Source organism: Mandrillus leucophaeus, unplaced genomic scaffold (assembly GCF_000951045.1).
Source record: "Mandrillus leucophaeus isolate KB7577 unplaced genomic scaffold, Mleu.le_1.0 Scaffold723, whole genome shotgun sequence".
NCBI classification, from domain to species: Eukaryota; Metazoa; Chordata; class Mammalia; order Primates; family Cercopithecidae; genus Mandrillus; species Mandrillus leucophaeus.
Window position 1 is genome coordinate 1,497,899 of NW_012107842.1, and position 21,980 is coordinate 1,519,878.

At 44.7% G+C, this 21,980-nt stretch overlaps 1 protein-coding gene across 4 annotated transcripts in view; it reads right to left on the reverse strand.

Moving 5' to 3' along the window:
* The window catches only part of NAV2 (neuron navigator 2), an 808,709-nt gene that overhangs the window by 262,283 nt on the left and 524,446 nt on the right, over nucleotides 1–21,980 (reverse strand). For 3 of the 4 annotated variants that reach the window (XM_011965412.1, XM_011965411.1, XM_011965410.1), the window contains exons 5-6: nucleotides 13,002–13,260; nucleotides 254–414 (exon numbers count right to left, since the gene is read on the reverse strand). In XM_011965412.1, the coding sequence (XP_011820802.1) occupies nucleotides 254–414; nucleotides 13,002–13,260 (420 nt within the window). Of the gene's footprint in view, nucleotides 1–253; nucleotides 415–8,447; nucleotides 8,517–13,001; nucleotides 13,261–21,980 lie in introns of all 4 variants that reach the window. The other variant, XM_011965409.1, reaches the window with a different exon arrangement.

Genomic DNA, 21,980 nt, shown 5'->3' on the forward strand with positions numbered 1-21,980 from the left:
CCATAGCCAAGTGTTTATGGGGCCCCACCCAAACAAAGATAGCAAATTATTTTTGCTAGTGACTATAATAATATTTCCCCCACTTTATTAATACCTCTGGCTAAAAAGTTCCTGCCTGCCAAATATGTCCTTGTAACCCATTTTCACCACAAATGCAACCCCTCCCCACGACCCAACCTAATTCACCCAAAGGAACTAGGTAGACGTGCTCTGAAGGAAAATGCCAAAAAGGCTCCTCAAGAAGGTGACTCACCTTTCTCGTGGCTGCTTGGCGGTGGGGGCGGGGAGCTGACTGGTTTGGATTTATCATAGTTGTTAAAGCTCTGGCTGCGTCGGTTGTTAGCAGTAGTTGACCCTCCACGTGTTTTGGCCTCGCTGCCTGCAGCGGATACCCTCGCGGTAGGACCTGGAAGTCTAAAATGCAAAAGCAACAGGATTATGCATTCAGTCTCAGGAGGGTAACAGTGTGTGGGAAGAAGGAACTGCAACCATGCAGGAGGTAAAATAAACTATCCAAGACATTGTGTGGAGGTTTACCAGTCACAGAATTTGGTGGAACCATTACAAACATGTAGGCAAGTAATGATCCCAGCAAAGTCCAATGGCAAAACGTGAAGTTTTCCTTTGAGCAGAGAGAAAAATTTTGATGAAGAAATATGTTTGTGGATTAAAAACACAAAGTTCAACATGGCAAAACCCCATCTCTGCTAAAAATGCAAAAATTATTCAGGCATGGTGGTGGGCACCTGTAATCCCAACTACTTGGGAAGCTGAGGCAGAAGAATTGCTTGAACCTGGGAGGCGGAGTTTGCAGTGAGCTAAGATTGTGCCACTGCACTCCAGCCTGGGTGAAAGAGTGAGACCCTGACTCAAAACAAAACAAAAAACCAAACAAACAAACAAAAACAAAGTTCACTTTTTTTCCCCCCCTCTGAGATAAGCATTTTCACTTTTTAATAGGGTCAAGTCAGTCATTTCTAATTCTATCAAACATGGAACATAAAGGCCTCAGAGAATTCTAAACTGATAACCTTGGTGTGCATCTCTTCTGATAGGTATAAAATTGTTTGCCATAATCTGGGGTTGTAAGTATCAAGAAAAGGACAATTTATAATGGTGAGAAGGTGAATTACTACTACTCAGAACCCAACATATTTGCAATGAAAACTTAAGGTTGGTTGGAAACACTTGCCCACAAATACATTTCCCTTCAACGCCTGACGACCTGTCTCCACAGGCATTATTTTGAGGCTGAAGTACAACTTATCTGCACGGTAGATGGAAAACATCACACATTTTTCCTGTAAAACTGGTAGGAATTTGTTAGCCTAAAGACAAACACACAACATTCTCCCTTTAAATAAAACACCTCATTTTGGGTGGCTTGGGAAATAAAGTCACCATCCAGAATGTGTCTAAAGATATTATGGCCCATTCACCAAAGAGTTAATGGTAAGACCTCTCAAATCAGAATTTTGGTCCAGGGAATTACTAAGCAGGCTGTTTCCAATAATTAAAGTTGAAAGATGAATAAATGATGAAATGTTTAGTTATATCTTTCAGCTGAAATCCACTTAGCTGTGTTTAAAAGCCACTGGAACCTCAACTGACTAGCATTAGATCTAGTGATAAGTCTGAATTTTCAAGCCATAAACTTTCAGCCTTCTCTTTCCATGCAAATCTGTAAGCACCAAAGAAGTCTACAGTCTGGAAGCATTTTAGATATAAGCAGGCAATCACTTTAAACTTTTTCTTGTTGGCTGGGCAAGAAAGATGGTTGTAGAGTAAACAGAGAACATGAGCTGGTGTGAGGGGACTGTAAAATTTATATAGTTAAAAAGAAGCTGGCCCAATTCCCTGACTGGGAGCTGGGAGAGAAAGAAGGGGGTTAGCTCTTCCCCCAACATGTTGCAGTGAGAATTACTTCCCACTGCACTGCAAGGATTTGTCCCTTAGTTAATTTACCCCATCTTGTTTGGAGAGGACATTCACTCCACAAAGACAGACACAGAATGGAGTACAAAATACTAGCAGTGTCAGTGCCTGTGTTTGGGGACCAGATGTGGCTAGCACATCTGGCATAGGAGGTCCAGCAGGGGGATCTTAGTACCTCTTGGTTCTGCTTCCAATGCAAACAATGTTCTGCAAGTCCTTCAAGTCAGTGCTATCTGATTACTCACATCCAATAGAAGAGCTTCTGCAGGTGAAGATCTGGACCTCCCTTGGGCTGGACTTTTTAAACCAGACATAGGCTTCGGGAATCATTATGCCCACAGATAGGCCTAGGAAAGGATTATGGACTTGTTCCAAGATGACGTCACAGCAATGGTATTAAGTGGTGTAGGGGAATGCAAGTCACAGTATTCTACCAAAGTGTGGAATTTGCAAAGGGCAGGGAAGCAAAAAGCAATGAAGAGGGGAAAGATGCATTCCTTTCAGAGTCGCTGGAGAGCCCCCACTGTGCTGACCCTAGGCTGAACCACAGCAGATTTTTAGGACAGGATAGAGGGAAGCAATCAAAGCATAGGATGGGAAAGATACAACCTTGAATCAGGTAGACAGTCTGGTCCTCTGTGAGGCAGCATGGTGTAATGGATAGAATACAGGTTTTTCCATACACAAGACCCTGGAGCAGTCTCATAACTTCTCTGAGATTCATATTCCTTACCTGTAACTGTGGAATAATGATGAATAATGATTTACAGTTATACCCAATAGTTAACAAGTATACCATTGGGTACAGCTGTAAATCTGAAATGGCTTAACGTCTGGCCACCGTATGGTAGTTTCCTTTCTCCTCCACTGAACACAGGTTCATGAAGGGATTGGACATTGGCATAAAAGAAACATGCTATGGCACAAGAAATAATTGGATAAATCAAGAAGAAAACACATGAGTCTAGGTTAAAGTATCAGAGAGAACTGGACAAAAATCAATATACAAGAGTCCGAGATGAACATTTTCAAAGAGGCAAGATAGGCTTTGGCAGGCAGGGCTCGTCATTTCCCTAGGAACATTCCAGAAGAGAAACTACTCAATCCAAATATCTGTGGCTGACTGAGATCTTACACTTGGGGTATCTGTGGGCTCCACTCTCTGGAATGAAACATCCCTGGTTTTGGACTAAGACAGTTCTGGGTTTCCCTTGGGTTGTCATGGTGAGATTCTTTTCACTGAGTCAGTGGCTAGCTGCTCTTTTGATGGGAGCAGCACATCGTTCAAATGGCTGCAGCATTGTGCCAAGCCTTCTGGAACACGGAGAAGGAGTTCTTGAGGACTACGAGGACAGCTGACATGGTAAAGGGAGAATGGCTTGCATATAGCCATCAAAAGCCACCACAAAGCTCAAGCCAGCTCCTGTCCACCCCTGACCACTATCGCCTCCACACCTTAGACAGGATGGCTCCCTGAACTTGATCAAATCAGAAAACTGGATGGAGATCATGTACTTTTTCCCACCATTCAGAGAGAATCTATGTTAACTCTGTAGTTTAACACTTAGGTTCTGTTGTAAATGGGCTCAGATCGTTGCTTGCTCCAAAGTAAGCCCCCTCGGTCTGACATTTTCAACAATATTTGGTTCACAAACAAAGGCCGTAATGACTGTGTGGCAGGTGGGAAGAAAGAAAAAAAAGCTAAGCCTGGACTCACCCAGGAGGGAACCAAAACATCTCTTGGGATGATGAGCCCATCCACAAACTGAACTAATTCAGACTGAACTTACAAGTACTGGAGTTCAAGGGCAGGATTTCAAAGCCAAAGGTGACCACGAGAACCTGAGATACCCGAGCAAACCTGGGAGGCCACTGGACTTTCTACAAACTGAAAGAGGCAGAGCTAGAATGCTCAATCTTACCGAGATCTCAAAGGGCTTGTCGACCCCAGCTGACATCTAGATTACACATGTATTGATAAAATACGTGACGTTCAGAAGGTATTCAGAGAAGGAAATGAAAATCTCGGAGGTTGGTGAGATGATCAGGAAAGCTAGTGCATAGAAGACCCCAGAGCAAGTCCAGCATGCTGAATGGGAGATGGGAAAGCAGGGGGCAGAGCATGCCACTCCAAAGGAAAGCCTGTAGAAAGTACAGGGGAAAGAAAGCGCTGGTGTGTGCTGGGACTTGGGGGACAGAGTGGGAGGAAATGAGGCTAGAGAAGCAAGCAGGGCAGGGCAGGGAAGACCTTGTATGCTACACTATGGAGCTTGGACTTTGTCCTGCCCTCCAGGGGTATGGTGTTAATTAAGAAGGCTACGAGCACAGGTAGAGTTGAAAAGCAGAATATCTTCTTGTTTACCAGTGGCGCAGACCTGAGGCCTCTGGGTAACATTTTGAAATTCATTATTGTTAACATCCTTGTGTATCATGGGAATGTCTATCAACCTCCAGTCTGGAAGCATCTGCCATCTGGAGCATTAGAATACCTGTTTGCTGAAGAGCTAGGTCTTGGCGCCTGTGGAACAGCTGCAGGTATCACAACAGATGCTGCCTGCTGCCTCACTGAGGCAGTGTGGCAAGAGGGGAGCGTGGCAGGTCAATCTTGTGTTCCCTACAGCACAAGAAAGTCCCAATAGCTCCTTCTCAAGAGGAACTTGACCTCTCCTAATCACTGTATGTCCAAACACAGTTACAAATAACAGAGAACACAGACGGGTCCTTTGAAACATATACATGTTGGGTTTTTAAAATATTAAGCTTAAGGGAAGTGGTGTAAGAGGTGGGGGAACAATCCTGCTGTTGTTAGAGCCATGGTCAATTTCTCCAATGTGTGCAGAGCCAATTAAGCAGGGCAGTAAAACCGTCATTCCCAGCACATAACCTACGAGTGCATCCCGGCTCCTCTGCTCCACGTGATGTACGTGCTGATGGCAAAAAGCAGTTCTTCCCCTCAAAACCACTTCAAAGGCTGGAGGCAGAGGATGGCCCCTCCCAGGAAGGATGGCAGCTTGTGTGCACATGCCGGGGTTTGGGGAGTAGGGGGGCACGGTCATAATCAGAGATGCTTTTTACCAGGCAAGATGATTAAATACTAAATCTCTCTCATTTCCATGGCATCTGCTTTTCAGTTCAGCAGCTGGGCAGAGAGGACCAAACTGCTAACCCCACTGCCTCTCTTCCACAAGATAGTTGCACACAGATCAATTCCGCGGGACTTTCTAGAGGCATTCTGGTTGCCTTCCCTGGCCCAGATGAACCCAACACTACCAAACTTGAACTGATTATATGTCAGGAACAAGGAATGACTTTATTAATTAATTTATAATTATTAATAAAATGACTTTATTTAAGCCTCATAACGCTGTGAGCAAGGCAAGACTACCCCATTTGGCCAATAAGGAAACCTAGGCTCATAGAGATCAAATCGTTTGCCCAGGTAACACCATCAGCAAGTGGTAAGGATGGGCCGTCGCTTACGTTTAACCGCACCTCATAGCTACTATGTTTCTCTGCCTCCTGCAGGTAAAATAAGTCTCCCTGGTCTCACCAGGGAGGCCGGGGCGGGGGGGGGGGGCAAGCAATAAGAGTGGTCAAAGGCAGAAGTCCATGGAGAGCTTTCACCCTCATATCGACTCCCTCCATATGCCCCTTCCCCACATCCAGATTCAAAGGTGAGGCTTCCCATTCTTCTCAATACCCCTGGTGCCCATCAAAGTGTTGGGCTCTGGCAGGTGTTCCATCAATGCTTGGTCTCCAACAAAAGACCTGTTTCCAGAGCTCCAGGGGAGGTGGCCTACTCTGCCAGAAGGAGTAGGACTGCTTCTTTTGGCAACCAAACTTTATTGCTGCGCTTCGTGGCGCTTGATCAGCTAAAATTCTTCACAGGATCCTGCGTAAGGCTGGGGGTGGGGAAGGGAGAAGGCAAGGAAGAACCTCTGAACGCTTCATTTGAAACAAAGAAGCATCCCTTCGTTGGCCTCAGCAGAGACGAAAACGTATCTGAAAGAAACTCTAAGTGGGGGATATGACACTAAGGGAAAGTCAGATCTTGGCTTAGGGTAAACCCAGAAGCACTGTGCCCAGCCCAGCCTCAGGACAGGGTTGACACGCCCTCATCTTCCAGTGCTTCCTCTCTTCCCACTGCCTCCTTCCATCATCTGGGACTGATAACAAATCATTCACGGGATGGGCATGTGCTTCCAATTAGATATTTCCCCAGCTAGCTCCTGTTTTCTTTATCTTGCAGGACTGAGCACATCGTGGGAACAGGCACTAAATTTCAGGTTTCCTCCCAGCTCATCCCTCCCCTTTCCTTTCCTATGTATGTGCATTTGTGTGACATTCAAATTAACTGGGAAAGGACGAGTTTGCCAGAGCAGTGGGTGTCCACTCTGACTTGGGCCTGGTGTTGTCAGGGAAAGCAGCCACTTTCTGCATGGCTACCAGAAGCGGTGACAAACTTAGGTTCCCTACTGTCGCCTCCACTGAGTCTAGGTAACACACTGACTTGCTCTATGGAGAAGCACAGTGCCATGCGGTTTCTCCCTCGCCAGCCAGGCAGAGCCTGACCTGGTTGTCCCCAAGTGTACGCACTTAACCAAACTCTAGGCTTGGCAGCTCAGCAGCTCACACCTGTAATCCCAGCGCCCTGGGAGGCCAAGGCAGGAGGATTGCTTGAGCCCGTTAGTTGGAGAGCAGCCTGGGTAACACTGAGAGACCCCACCTCCCACCTATACAAAAAAAAAAAAAAAAAAAAAGTAGCTAGGTGTGGAGGCATGTACCTATAGTCCTAGCTATGTGGGAGGATTGCTTGAGCCCAGGAAGTCAAGGCTGCAGCGAGCCATGATAGCGCCACTGCACTCCAGCCTGGGCAACAGAGTGAGTGAGACCCTGTCTTAAAAAAAAAAAAAAAGCAAACTCTGGCTAAGGAAAGGCACCTAGAGGCTAATACACTGGGGCAGCAAGTGAGCAGTTATTCAGTACGTATTTGAGAGAAATGAAGACAGATATGAATATGGATTTCTCTTTACCCTTAAGTAAGAATTCAATGAAAAATAAATATGTCAGCTGGGTGCGGTCGCTCACGCCTGTAATCCCAGCACTTTGGGAGGCCGAGGTGGGTAGATCATGAGGTCAGGAGATCAAGACCATCCTGGCTAACACGGTGAAACCCTGTCTCTACTAAAAATACAAAAAATTAGCCGGGTGTGATGGTGGGTGCCTATAGTCCCAGCTACTCCGGAGGCTGAGGCAGAAGAATGGCGTGAACCCGGGAGGCGGAGCTTGCAGTGAGCCGAAATCGCACCACTGCACTCCAGCCTGGGTGACAGAGCAAGACTCCATCTCAAAAAATAAATAAATAAATAAATAAATACCAGTCATAATAAGGAGGAGATTCTACCCCAGCAGCAATTTCTGTTAGGATGCCACAAGTACAGTGTGAGAGAAAAAGCCAAGAGTAGTGGTTGAAACACAAGATTTTAAAAAGCAGCCTCAACCACCACAGAGATACCAGAATTGAAGCGGGGGCGGGAGAAGCGGGGGAAGAGAGTGTAGCACTGTGGTTATAGTGAGGGTTCTGAGTTAGACCACTTGTGTTCACATCCTGGTTCGTCCATTTTTTATGTGTGTGGCCTTGGGCACAATGACTTAACTTTCTAAATTTTAGTTTCCTCATCTGTGAAATGGGGATAATAATATGACCTACCTCATGAAGCCTGGCATGAGGATGATATAAGATGACGCATTTGAATTAGTGCATTCAATAAATGTTAGCTGTTGATATCTTTAAAATAACAGTAGAAGCAATGATGCAATGTGATGTAACTGGCTTTTCCCATACCACAGGATGGGTCCTTCTAGGAGGCAGCAGACAGGTTAAAGTCTGAATTAAGAGAACTAGCTCGTGAGCAAGGATATTTTTTATTTTCAGGGAACTGAGGTGGTCTCCATGGCACCTAAGAGCATCCAGAAACAAAAATGAGACATAGCTGCCTTGCTGTTTTGTCTCCTCTGCCCAATATGGATTCATGCTCAGGTCTTTATAACTCAAGAGAAAACCAAACCCACATTAGTAATTTTAACAACAACACAAAGCACAACACACATAAATGAGATGCAGGTGAGGTGGGATTAGGGCCAGGACAAAGCAGGGAGCAAACTCATCATAAAACCACTATAAAAACTATGTAGAAACTCACCTTTACCTAAATCAGAATGGATTCTGATGACAAAGCAGTCAAAGCCAAAAGTCAAGAAAATGTGAAACGTCATGTACACCTCAATCTCACTTGCACTCTGTCACTCCCCCCGCACACACTTGCAACAATCCCATGGCCACTTTCAAAGCTCTGCACCATGGGACCATTAGCCAAAGCACGTTTAGTTTTCTTGAACTGCAAACATGAAACGGGGAGAGGACCAAAGGGAAACTCAGCCAGAGCAGAGGGAACAATGGAACAGTGGGTTGGGATTAAACCATGCTTTGCAGGACACAGAGAAAGTCTAACCTAGAGATCTTTTTCTGACCCAGAGTGAAGCGGATGATTTTGCTTTGAGATGAGTCCTTGGATGATGCACTGCATGATAGGAAAGAAAAAAGTAGAAGAGCTGAGTGAGGAGAGAGAAGATACATTAGACACACAAATCCAAAGAGTCTTCTGACAATGGGGATGTTGCTGTTTCTTTCCCCCTGCCCACTGTTTTCTATGACACGCAGCTTTATTTCTAGGTCTCATTTTACTGATTTGATAGATTTCCAATGTGAAGAAACTGCTGTTAAGATTATCTAAGAATGCTTGTGTATATGCATCCATGTGTGTGTTTCTTTAAACATCAAATGTCTTTCTTAAGGCCTTATTCTCAAAATACGGGGTCCTTGACAAGTAAACCAACTTTATGCCTTTCTAAAGTATTGAGATGTTTCTATTTCACATGCTTGTTCTACTGGGGTGTTTTTCAGATGAATGTCCTCAGGATCCCATAAAGGTGACCCAAAACAAGGGCATAGATGTTTGCAAATCTATACCCAGATGTTGCTGATCTTGGAAATTTTTGCTTTTAATGCTATAGAAATGACCGTTTAATGCTTGTTAAACTCACTAAATTCTGTTTTTCTTGTACTACAAATTGGTAGACATGAAGAATTTTAGTTAGGCTTTATAAAAGAAAAAGTTAAACTTATTTACTGCTTTATGAAAGAAATATTTATCTTTCTTGCATCCATACATCCTGTACCACATTCAGAAAAGGATCTGAGGTAAGAAATAATTTATTGGTTTTACTAGTCTTAGGCAGTGAAGAGACAGAGGAGAATAGAGAAAAATATAAAGTCATTTTCTGGGTTATTCCTTAACAACTGAATACTGATTATCTGTGTAGACACAGGTGGAGAAAAAAAGCAATTCCTGGAGACTATGCTCCCCTCCTGGACTCTAGACTGGGGGGAATTTCACAGGCTGAAATGTGGATTAAGTTCTTGGCCACCATGTCAGTTGTGAGATGAGCTAAGGTGAGGTGGCAAAGTGAGCCTCTATGAGGCTGTCATGGAGGATTTGCTCTGATTCCTTCATGCCAGTGGAGCAAACAAATTCTCAGATTTTCTTTGCCAACTTCCATAGCTCCTTTACTAGCAAACCTCACGGAAAGTTGTCCAAGCTTTAGTATTTGCTACCCCCCAGGGGTGCTGAAACTAGGTAGCTTCAAAATTGTTTTTAGGCAGAGTTCTAACGGAAAAAACAAAACAAACCTGGCATGTGGGGGGTTTGCATCAACATCTGACATTCATAATCAAGGGTCCAAACCACTACCCTTGGAATTTTGGTAATCAAATACAGAATCTGGAGACCGAGACACTGATGTAATTTTATCATTCTTAAATTTATAGCCAGAGTGTTAGCATGGGATAGCATATCCCTAGACCTTGAGAACAAGATTATCCTTTGGAAATAAAATTAGAAAATATCAGGATATAGTGAATAAAACCAGCCTTCTGGCTGGGCGCGGTGGCTCACGCCTGTAATCCCAGCACTTTGGGAGGCTGAGACGGGCGGATCACGAAATCAGGAGATCGAGACCATCCTGGTTAACATGGTGAAACCCCGTTTCTACTAAAAATACAAAAAAATTAGCTGGGCATGGTGGCAGGCGCCTGTAGTCCCAGCTACTCGGGAGGCGGAGGCAGGAGAATGGCGGGAACCCGGGAGGTGGAGCTTGCAGTGAGCCGAGATCGCACCACTGCACTCCAGCCTGGGAGACAGAGCGAGACTCCATCTCAAAAAAAAAAAAAAACAAACAAAAACCAGCCTTCTGCAGAAGTAACCCAACCTGGGCAAGATGAAGGGGTAAGAACATACAGCAACTCCAAAGCCCAGTCCATGTCACCACTGTAGGTGGTGGGCCATTATGTCAGGACACTTTGTAGCTGGAATAAATGAATGTAAAAACCTGACTCAAGTAAGTTTGGCTCTTCTTTAGGTAAAGCACTCGTTAGTAGTAGGATGTCTTGGCGTACTAGGAGATGGGTGCTCTGACTGGAATATCTGGTTATTTTAAGAAAACAAATGCCTACCATGGAAATGGATGCCTCCGGCTAGCAAAGCTCAGTGGCATAAACCAGTATTTCCCAATGCATGTTCCTTGGAACCCTATGCAGTGAGATGCTCTATAAAATAAGAAGAGTGCTGTGGCCAAGTTTGTAGAATGCTCCTTTCTGTGTCACCGCCTGTCTGAACATTCATAATGCATACCTGCTCTCCCCGGCTTCCTCATCTCAAAGAATAATACCACCACTTACTTTACTTAACTGTTCAAACCAGGAATCTAAGCTCTGTGATTCCTCTCTTTCCGTCACTCCAGAGAGTTAATCTGTTTGCATGCCTCTTGGTTCAACTGCCTTAGGATTCAGAATTGGTCCATCTCCATTTCTGCTTCTATTACCTTGACCCAACTTATCTATAGGATTGCAAAGTCCTCTCAACTGGGGTCCTTCCTTCCATTCTTGCTCCTCCACAATTTCATTCTCCAAAGAGGAGTAAAGGTGGATTTTTTGACCTGCCAATCAGATCAAGTCTTCCTACTACTTTAAGACTTTTCCATGGCTTCCTGTCACCCTTAGAATGGAGTCCAAACCCTATCCAGTTTAACTGGTACTCTATGACGGGGCCGGAGTACCACAGCAATGCACAACTCCAGGGACCACAGGTCACACTGTCATCCACATAAATCGTAGCGGCCCTCTCTCCTTCCAAACCACCTTATCACTGGTCCCTCTCCTCCCCTACTAAGCTATAGTAACCTTGTTTATGCTCTTCCAACACACCAAGCTTACCATTCATGTGCTGAGAGAGACCTTTCTATCAACCAAACCTAAATTAGCAACCCAGCCCCTCTGAATCCCATCGTCTTATTATAATACTCACCACTATCTGATAGCTTCCTTCCCTGTTCATGTGCTTGTTTGCCTGCCTCCTCCAGGAGCAGAGGAGAGCACGCACCTTGGCAATCTCATTCATTCTTGACTCCCAAGTGCCTAGAACCGTGTCTGGCACATGGGAGGCTTAATACCAATTAAATAAACAAATGCATATTGGCAGGTTCAAGGATCTGAGTAGACCTACAATGACAGCCATATAACAATTTAACCCAAATTATCTCCCAATATTTCCCCCACCACAGAACTCATCTCCTGCAATATGACCCAAGTTAACATCCCAGGGAATAAGCACTCGGCAGAATGCAGTCTGGGAAATGACGCCCTGATCATTTAAATCATCCATGTCCATCAGGGAAGCTCTGACTGGGAGTGACTCCCACTCAGGCAGTTCTCCAGGGAAAGGGTTCGGCAACTGGCTGCTAGGCTGTCTGTTCCTCATTGCTAGTCCAGGCATCTCTCCCACCCCACAAATTTCCATAATGCAAACTGGATATAATTAGATAATTAATTACGGGGCCTGATTTACATTACACCCATCACTGCTGGTTTTAACACCATCACAATTGGGAAATAGCACTTCTCATGGGGAAAAAAGAAGGCTGTAACTGTCTATAAGGCAGCAGCTGTGTTTGAGCAGCTTTGTGCTCTGCCTAACTACAATGGGTAATAAAAGGTACATCAAGGTGTGTGAGAAGCCTTATGATTATTAATGCTGGTGCTTTGGGGGAATGAAAAGGAAAGGCCATTACACTTCAGCACACACTGGATGAAATCAAGCAATCAATCTGATCAGTGACATTTAGGGCTTATAGCTGAAGTCTTGTGGCTTAAAAGAAAACAGTATGAACTTTTCTGTAGAACTTGACCTCGAGTCAAGAACTCTCTAGTTTCTAAAGTCTTCCTTTTTTTTCTGCCATTAAGACAAAAGTTTTACAAAGTGATGTTATTTCCATTGTAGCACAGTAGATGGTAACTACAGTGACAATTGGCTTGTACCTGGTGAGTATGACTGGTAAACGTCAGTCCCCCTGGGAACAAAATCCAGGCCCTAACCCTGCCGATCACTCCTGCATTGTGGGACTCTCCTCATGGCAGTTCAACACAACAGTCACATTTAATGGTAATTGCTCCCATTAGGCGATGCTGCCCCGCTCAGGGATGGCTGCCTCCTTCCCTTGCCACCTTTCTTCAGTGCCTTCTACATTTCTGTTCTGGCAAAGCAGAGGCATCCACTGGAATAGAACTTTTACCTCCACTAAGTAAAACTACTCTCATGTATAACACTGGACATTCAGCTTGTAGGCAGACACACAAAAGGGGTTTGAAGTCTATTTTAGGGGCTGTTTATTGCCTACAAGCATGTGTGTAATAGGCCAGAGTAATAGCAGGAGCAGCTAATTAGCTTTGGCTGCTGGCAATTCTGACCTATAAAAGTATACATCTCCGCCAGACACAAGAAGGGCTCCTCACTGTATCCATTTCAAGGCCATGCTAATTTCCCACTAACCACCAGTAGCTCTCAGCATTGAAGAAGCACAAATGAAAAACCCATACAGGATAGCCTAGAGACTGGTTGGTGTGGAGGAAGATGCCTGAGAAACAGAACCATCAGTTGGCAAGGAGCCCCCACCTGGACTGCATTTCAGCTTGTGCTTTTGACTGCTGATGTGGCGCTGGCTGGTGAGGCTGGCACAGGGCTTGGGGAGCGGCTGGCACCTGCTGCTGAGGGGTGCCAGCCTGGCACTGGGAGGGGGCCCCGGCCACCTGGGACACGGCGGGCGGCAGAGGTGAGGAGAGGTGCTGCTTCTGGGGCTGCTGCTGCTGCTGCTTGTATCGGGAGAGGCTGAAGAAGAGGCCTAGAATGGCCTTGAGGTTTCCATTCCTGATCTCTGCAAGACAATAGAGAGACTCTGGTCAGATGGGGAGCTCTTCTTCCTGTTCAACGGGCTGTTTCAGCCTGCACGTGAGTTTGATTTCTTTAGGATATGACAGGCTTCCTGAACACTTCATTGGTATCACAGTCAATTAAAATCAGCCTATACCACAAAGAAATTAGCTTATTCTCGCCATTAGAATTAGAGTGGATACAGGAGGCAAGTTGCAACTAGATGTCTGGTAGGTGCCAAGAGGAAATTCTCAGTAAGGACACCGCTGAAAAAGCAAGCGTCTCGAGCAAGACTGTGCTTGTTCTACAGGCAGGGGATGGAGGAACTCTGGCACTGGGGGAAGCTCATGGGTCTTCACAGTGCACTTGGCTTCTGCCAAGTCCATGTTCTAAGCTTCAAGCCACAATGAGTGTGCCAAGTGGCTGCTGTCCCACTCCATGATCTGCGTGCTCTGCTTTCCCCAGTCGTTCTACTCTCAAATATGTGGCTCTGTGTCCCTCATCTGCTGAACAAATAACTCTAATTTGGGGTAGGTATAGGACAGGCTAGAAGGACTTGCTTCCATAATGAACTCATACAAAATATTCCCTACATTAAAAGAAATTAGAACAGAGTGGGAATAAATGTTTGTTTTTATTCCAGACAGTATTTTTCAACGTTAAAATGCATTTGCCTCAAGGCACACATAAAGAGTTGCAGAGGAGAATAAAATATTTATTCACAGGCAAAGGCCACGGCTCACAAGGGGCTTCTCCTTGGGAGATCCCTCCTTTCTATGCAGTTAACACTAGATGCAGATGGCCAGAGTCTGAGCAGACCCTAAGAGTGAAGTTCGGGGGCCACTGAGCATGAGGGACAGAGGAGAAGGAACCTTGGGGGCAAACATACTCAGTACTCTCTGCTTTCCTATCACTCTAGAATGGGTTTTTCTTAACTGGCAAGGGGGGAAAGACAGATGTGAAGCAAGAAAGCTTCAAACGCCTTGTTAGAAGGGTAGGTAATGCACACTTACAGGTTAGCCCCGGGCTGGGAAAGAGGCTGCTAGTGAAGGAACAAGAGTTTCCTCCAAGGCTTAGTTGAGGGGCAGAAAGTATGAATGGAGTCCTTTCAGAAGCAAGCTCCATTCCATGCAGAAGAGGAAGTGTGCCCTGCCAGTGCCTTGGCCCGACGTGATCTGCTGATTAGGTCAGGCTGAATTACTTCCTCCTGGAGCATCCCATTCTCCAGGCTCTGAAGAAACTGACAATGCAAACTTCTAGAATCCAGCCTTCACACCCTACTCTGGGAGCTAGCAGATTCTATCACAGGACAAAGCAGACAGGAGCACAGCATTTGGAAAACCTAAGCCATGAGTTCCAATCTGTATTCTTATCACTTACTAGTTGTGCAACCCCAGGCAAGTCACTTAATCTCTCTGGGCCTCAGTAGAAAGGCAATACGGACACCACTTTGCCCCATTGCACAAGGTTGTTTTGCAGAACAAATGGGAGCATTTAGGCAAAAGCGCACTTTAAACAGTGAAGTCCTTCACTCGTCTTGGTTATTATATGACTATAACCCCAGAATCCTGAATGAGAGTCTCATACAGTTCCAGCTTCATACCTTATAAATGACAGTTTTTACTATGGTGACCTTTTAATCTATTGTGTTAACTATGATTCTTTTGAGAATGAAAGTCAGGGAGTGGGGAGCTCTTAATTATACCAGACCACAGTTGGTAGCCAGGACTGATGTGGCAAGTCAGGATGCAAAGTCACTGCGTATAAACCACTCTGTGTGATGTGTTAAGCAGAGAAACGCCCAAGGGGTGGGCCAGCCCTTCAGTCTCTTTTGGTAATTCAGCTTTAATCCTTCAGCCATGCTTCCTTCTCCACACTAAGGAAACCAAAGGAGAGGCACACACCTGTAGCATGTTCTACTTCTGATTCCAAATGTTCTCAGTGGTACATGAGAATCACAGAGTGTGAGGCTTGGATGAAATAATTCAGCTAGCTACTCACTTTACTTATGGGAAAACAAAGGCCCACAAGGTGAAGTGACATATCTATAGTCACCCAACTGGGCAGTGACAAGAGCTAGGGACAGAATCAAGGTAAGCCAAGCAAGGACTGACACACAAGTTAGTGCCTATTAAGTTAAGAAAACAATTTCCCCTCAAAACTGAATTCACTGAAGGGAGAAAGTACTGTTAATTACGGGGATAGATGAAATCTATGTAAGATTTATTTTTAGTGCCTTTTACAGTTATCAAGTCATACAGTTTATAACAATAAGAGCTATTATTAACCAGTGTGTATCAGGCTAAGCTCTTTATGTGCATGATCTCATTTAATCCTTACAACACGGGAAGTGAGTAGGATTATCCCTCTTTCACATAAGGGGAAACAGAAGCTCAGAAAGGTTTTATGACTTGTCCAAGGTAATAAACACTGGAGCTGGGATTTGAATCTAGGTTTTCCGACTCAGGGTCCAGTTTTCTAACACTGTGTAACTTGGCTTACTTGTATAGCCATCCTGTTTTATTTATTAAGCTAGCTGGTAGGCATTTGAGTATTCTTTATTTTTCTGGGATGTCAAATATTCCATGATGCATTTTTTTTTTTTAACCACACCAAGAAAAAACAAGAGGAGAGGAACTAACAATTCAGCGTACCCAGAGGATCGGGGTCATCCACTGCAAAAAGTAGGCATGTTCACATCAGCACCCTCCATAACCTACCAGCCCAATCTCAGTGCAGACAAACAGAGCCAGTCCTGTTGTATTCTCTACCTACCATGGTCATTTAGTCGTTTACTGATCAGAATGGCCACTGTTCCCTAAAACATTTTTTTTCATTTGTCAGAGACTATAGTGTTCCTCCAATAAATATACTTCCTCTTAGGAGGCAGCATTTTTATAACAAAGATCTCTCATTTTTTGGAGCCAGAAAAACTTGTGGTTAAATCTCTACACTCCATTATTTATACACTTTGAGATTTTACAGGATTCAATCTCTCTGAGCCCCGGTTTTCTTCTTTAAAATGAGCATATGTCCTACTGTACCTTTCCTGTAGGATTGTTATGAGAATTAATTGAAGATTAAATGAGAAAATGAGGCCGGGCACGGTGGTTCACTCCTGTAATCCCAGCACTTTGGGAGGCTTAGGCAGGCAGATCACAAGGTCAAGAGATCGAGATCAGCCCGGCTAACATGGTGAAACTCCGACTCTACTAAAAATACAAAAAATTAGCCAGGTACGGTGGTGGGCACCTGTAGTCCCAGATACTCGGGAGGCTGAGGCAGGAGAATCACTTGAACCCGGGAGGCGGAGGTTGCAGTGAGCCGAGACTGTGACACAGCACTCCAGCCTGGGTGACAGAGCAAGACTCCATCTCAAAATAAATAAATAACAAATAAAATAAAATAAACAATAAATGAGAAAATGAGTGCACCTAGGATACTGCCCAACTCTGTACTTCCCTTTTTGGCTGAGAAAATGTGGCCATACTACCTGTAGCCTCCTCAGAACCCACTACAGAGCTCTTCACCCAAAGGAAGCCTGAGAAGTGGTCCATTCTCTCTGCTCATCCCTGTATGCCACAGTCACTGGTGACCAGAAAGGAAAATCACGAATGATCTAACATTAGAGAAAATGCAATGGTAATCTTTCTGGTTTTTAAAACAGTTTTACTGAGGTGTAATTTCATAAAATTAAGTGAACAATTTAATGATATTTAGTAAATTTAGCAAATTCTAGATTTAGAAAGTATTTCTATCATCCTAAAAAGATTCCTGTGCTCATTTACAATCAATCCCCAAACCCACTCCCAGGCAACCACTGATCTGCTTTCTGTTTCGACAGATTTGCCTTTTCTGGATATTTCACATAAATAGAATCATGCAATACAGATGGTCCCCAACTTGCGATGGTTTCACTTACAATTTTTCACCTTCACCATAGTGTGAAAGCAACAGATATTCAGTAGAAACTGTACTTCAAGTACCCATACATCCATTCTGTTTTTCACTTTCAGTATAGTATTCAATAAATTACATAAGATATTCAACACCTTATTATAAAATAGGCTGTGTGTTAGGTGATTTTGCCCAACTATAGGCTAATGTAAGTGTTCAAGTGTTCTGAGCACATTTAAGGTAGGCTAGGCTGAGCTATGATGTTCAGTAGGTTAGATGTATTAAATGCATTTATTTTCAACTTATGGTGGGTTTATCAGGGTAAGTTGAGGAGCATCTGTATATAGTTTTTTGCATCTGGTTTTGTTTGTTTGTTTGTTTTGAGACAGAGTCTCACTTTGTCATCCAGGTTGCAGTGCAGTGGCGTGATCCCAGCTCACTGCAACTTCTGCCTTCTGGGTTCAAGTGATTCTCCTGTATCAGCCTCCCAAGTAGCTGGGATTATAGGTGCATGCCACCACACCCGGCTAATTTTGTGTTTTTAGTAGAGATGGAGTTTCACCACATTGGCCAGGCTGGTCTTGAACTCCTGACCTCAGGTGATCCACCCACCTCGGCCTTCCAAAGTGCTGGGATTACAGGCGTGAGTCATCGCGCCGGGCCTGCATCTGGCTTCTTTTACTTAACATAATGTTTTAAGGTTCATCCACGTTAGAGCATTTGTCAGTTTTTATATTCCCATCATATAGATACACCATATTTTGTTTATCCATTCACCAATTGATGGACATTATAACTGTTTAATTTTCTTTTCTGATTACAAAAACTCAAGAGAGCTGAATGTGCTGACAGCCACACAGTTTCTACCTTGGGTGGTCTATAACAGACAGTATCCAAAATAGCTAGAATTATATTCTTTCCATATTTCCAAATGGTATTTGTCTGTTCCACGAGCCTTGGTAAGCCAGTTCCACAGGAAGCCTAAAAAAAATCCCAAAGCCCCACAAGAATGTTTCCCTCATGACATTCCCCAAGGCTTTGGAAAAGGAGTTACTATTTTGTGTCTGATTAACCTCGCCCTCTGGACTTCTAGAGAAGGAAAAACATGTAGATTTAGAGAGAACTGACTTGCCCAAGGAGACACTAGCCAGTTGTGGCTAAACCCAAACTGGAGCCCTGTTCTTTCTCTTCCTGTGGCCACTCTTGTGGCAACAGAAAAGCAAATTGCATAGGCCATATTCTCATATTCCAATTTCTATTTGCATTAGTATTGCCTTGACTCCACTTTCTTTGGGTTCTGACTAATCGCTTTCTTCCCATTGGCTGGTCCTAATCTGCATAGATGCTGTGGGTAATGCCAGGAATGAAGAGTAAGATAAATAGGAGTTATTTTCTTTCAACATTTTTAAAGAGAAACTTCAGGCTTGGTTTACAATGGCACAAGCGCTGAAATAATCTAATACAAAGAAACCTGCTTTGTAGGGTATAAGGGATGAAAAGCCAAAGTGGGGGCTGTGCAGACCACAGAGCTGCAGAACTCTTATTCAATTCCCTTGAGCCACGGTTGTGTGAGGTTCACCCAGCTGATTAAGGACTGTGGAGCCTGCAGCATTGTCCCTGCAGTTGGGCCAGCTGTATATAACTGGTATCTACCACTTTACTTGCCCCTCCACTCGTCAGCCCTCTGTGTTCTTGCTGCTCTCCAAGTCTGCCAATGACTCTACCCATAGGAGAAGTGCGATGAGAGGGTGGGAGCAGAGCCTATGGTGCCCCTTCTGCTAGGAAACAGAAACTGAAAGTCCCAGTCAATGCCATACTCAGGTAATATAGGTAGGAGGAAATGGAAACATTCCACCTGCTGTTTTCACCCTACAGGTACAGAAAGACCTCCTGCTTTCTAGCTTGGGATGAGAGGAGGAGCAAACTCAGTACCTAGATCTCTGGTCCTCAGGGCAGCAAACCCAGGACTGAGCTAATCAAATCAGCAACTGGTTTCACTTCAAAGCATACACTCCTTCCACCTGGAAGGATGTTCCTACTTTTGTGTATACAATGTCTGCAAGGTTTCCCCCCATCATATTAATATTACCTATGCCTGATCTTCTGTTCAGGTTTCCTTTCACCTTCCTTTTCTGTCTGGCAAATGCCTATTTATCCCAAGAAATCTGGGGGGAATCATCACCACTTCTGTGTAGCCCCACTGAGAGCCCCAGGAAAAGGTGATTTGCCTTTCTTTGGTTACCACTGGATCCTGTGCTTACCACTAACACAGCTCTCTTTTATTAATTGGAATCAAGGTTAGTTTAATATGACTGACTTGATTACGGATGTACCCCAGTGCCTAGCACTGGGCCTGGCATACAGGATGTGCCCAGGAAACATTTGCTGAACTAGATAGAATATGCCTTACTCCCCAACCTCCGCTTCTCCATTGCAGGAGGATGGGCTCAGGGCCAGATAGCACAAACCCCAGGTGTTCTCAAAACGGCCAGAGATAAAGGCCATCCTTCCTCACAGGGGCAGGTTTACAGATGGCTGTGACAGGTGGTGTGTCTTGGGGAAGGGTTGGTGGAGGATCTTGAACATCACCCCAGGGCAAAGGGAGGCCCAAGCTCACAGGACTCTGGCACATCTCCAAGAGCAAATAGATCGGTTCAATCTTCAGGAAAACTGATGGGGCAGGGAGGTCTAGTCCAGGGAAGTTCCCCAAACCAGCAGCACCTCCATGGGGCTCACTTGGGCCTGCAGCCTCTGCCCCCAAGCATCCGCTGTCTGTGCCCTAGAACAAAGGCTCCCTGTGGCTCTCTAGCAGGCGGGTCGAGGCAGGCCTGAGCTGCTGAAATGCTTTGAGGACAGGTGCATACACCCTCCTGAATGCAAACCCAGCTTTAGACTGGGCAAGGGTGGAGATGTATCTATGAGGCCTTCCAACTGCTGATGTTTTTTTCATCAGAGAAGGAGCCTCAGGGCACTCAGTCATCTTCAAAAGGAAAACAAAAAGCATTAAATCCACATTACTTTTTAATACACCACACTGCTTTGCTAGTAGTTACGCAGGTGGATAGAAACATACGCAGTAATGTGCATTAGCACACATCAGGCCTTTGAATCAGCAGATGTGGGTAGTTTAGCCACTGCTGATCTTGTGGCTCTCCTTTTTTTTTTTTTTTTTTTTTTTTACTGTGTAGCTTAATCTCTTTGGGCCTTGGTTTGCTCATCTGTATGATGGGGATAATACTAATACTGACCCCATAAGGTTGCTGGGGATACTAAATAAGATATAAATATGCACAGCATTTAGCTCAGCGACTGACATGTGATAAGTTCTCAATAAATCTATTCCTGTAATTTAACATGATGTCAAATGAGATATTGTCTGTACCCTGAAATTGTGAATAAGGCCAAATTTGAGGATTAAAGGCTCTAAGTACCCTTGCTTGTTGTAAGTTTGAGAATGTGGCAGACGTTGGGGCCACTTTCCCAAAGGAATGCAGCAGTTCACACTTTTACCACTAATATCTTCATCACTCCCCAACCTCCAAAAAATATAAGAAGATCTAGATGACAGAATGTCATTTTGGGGGGACAATGTTTGATGATCATGGAGAAAGGATATTTTCCTCCCCTCACCAAGGAGGCAAGGTAGCAGAGTCCTTGGGCCCCTTGAAGTCAAGGGAGTGGTAGCTCTGAGGATCGCTCAAAGTGGGGGTGCTGCCAAGAAGGAGGGTCCTGGCATTCCAGTCCCAAATTGGACATCCGCTTAGAAAAGACTTGGCTTATCTGCCTCTTGGCCACCTGAGTGGGGAAAAGAACCGGAGAGAGACTGTCTGGTGGGGGACTGCTGCCAGGTGACAGGAGGCCTTGCAATTCCACCCACTGCAAGTGGAAAATGGAGCCCACACGTTCCTGCTAGTCCTATGGTAGGTATTGGAGGGATCATAAGACTGAGGTAAAAGATCTGGCCAAGTCTCACAGAAGACCACCAGTGCCCTGGGAGCTACATGGGAGTGAGTCCTGGTCAGAAGGGCCTGCTGAGACTACCAGCTGAGACAGTGGCAGTGATGTATACTGAGGACAGCACCTTCCCCAGCAGCAGAACTCTGCTTCCTCTGTGCTGCCTCAATTCTGGAGGCTCAGACACAAGAACATGGGAAGGGGAAAGGAGAGAAAGTCAAGTCAGCATGCCCCCAACTCTCTTCAAACTCCTAAAGCCATTTGTACTGGAAGGAATGAGGGTAAAGAGCTTTGAGTAGAGTCTTGAAGTTTGAGACTGAAGTTTAAAATGAGATTGAAGTTTAAAAATGACCATGACTGAGTCATAAATATGGGCATCAAGTAATTGTGACAACTTGAAGATGACTAAAGAGCTATACATTCTGGCCAAAATATCATTAAGTGAGTCTTGACGCAGCAGGAAGGATGGGGATTCAACATAGCACAGTTAAGGCAGTTACTGAAATACCATAAAACTCCTTCATGGTTATACCATGATGGCTTGCTACCACTGGCTACGGTATGCTCTTCCCATGCTCAGAGCCTCCAAGGGTCATCCCAATGTTAAAAAGGGGCAGATGGATGAGTATCTCTCTGCATGATGTGCCTCCATGGGCTATAACATTTTCTGAAACTATGTTCCAGGCAACCAAGAGTTTAAACCTCATTTCTTTTACCTTTACAAGGCATACCTAGATTTTATCCACCTGCTCTCCCAGAAGATGCCATGATCATGAGCTCTGAAATCACACAGAACTGGGTGCAAATCCTGGCTCTGCCACTCTCTAGCTACATGCTTCAGGGATGTCACTCATAACCCCTTTAAGCCAAAGT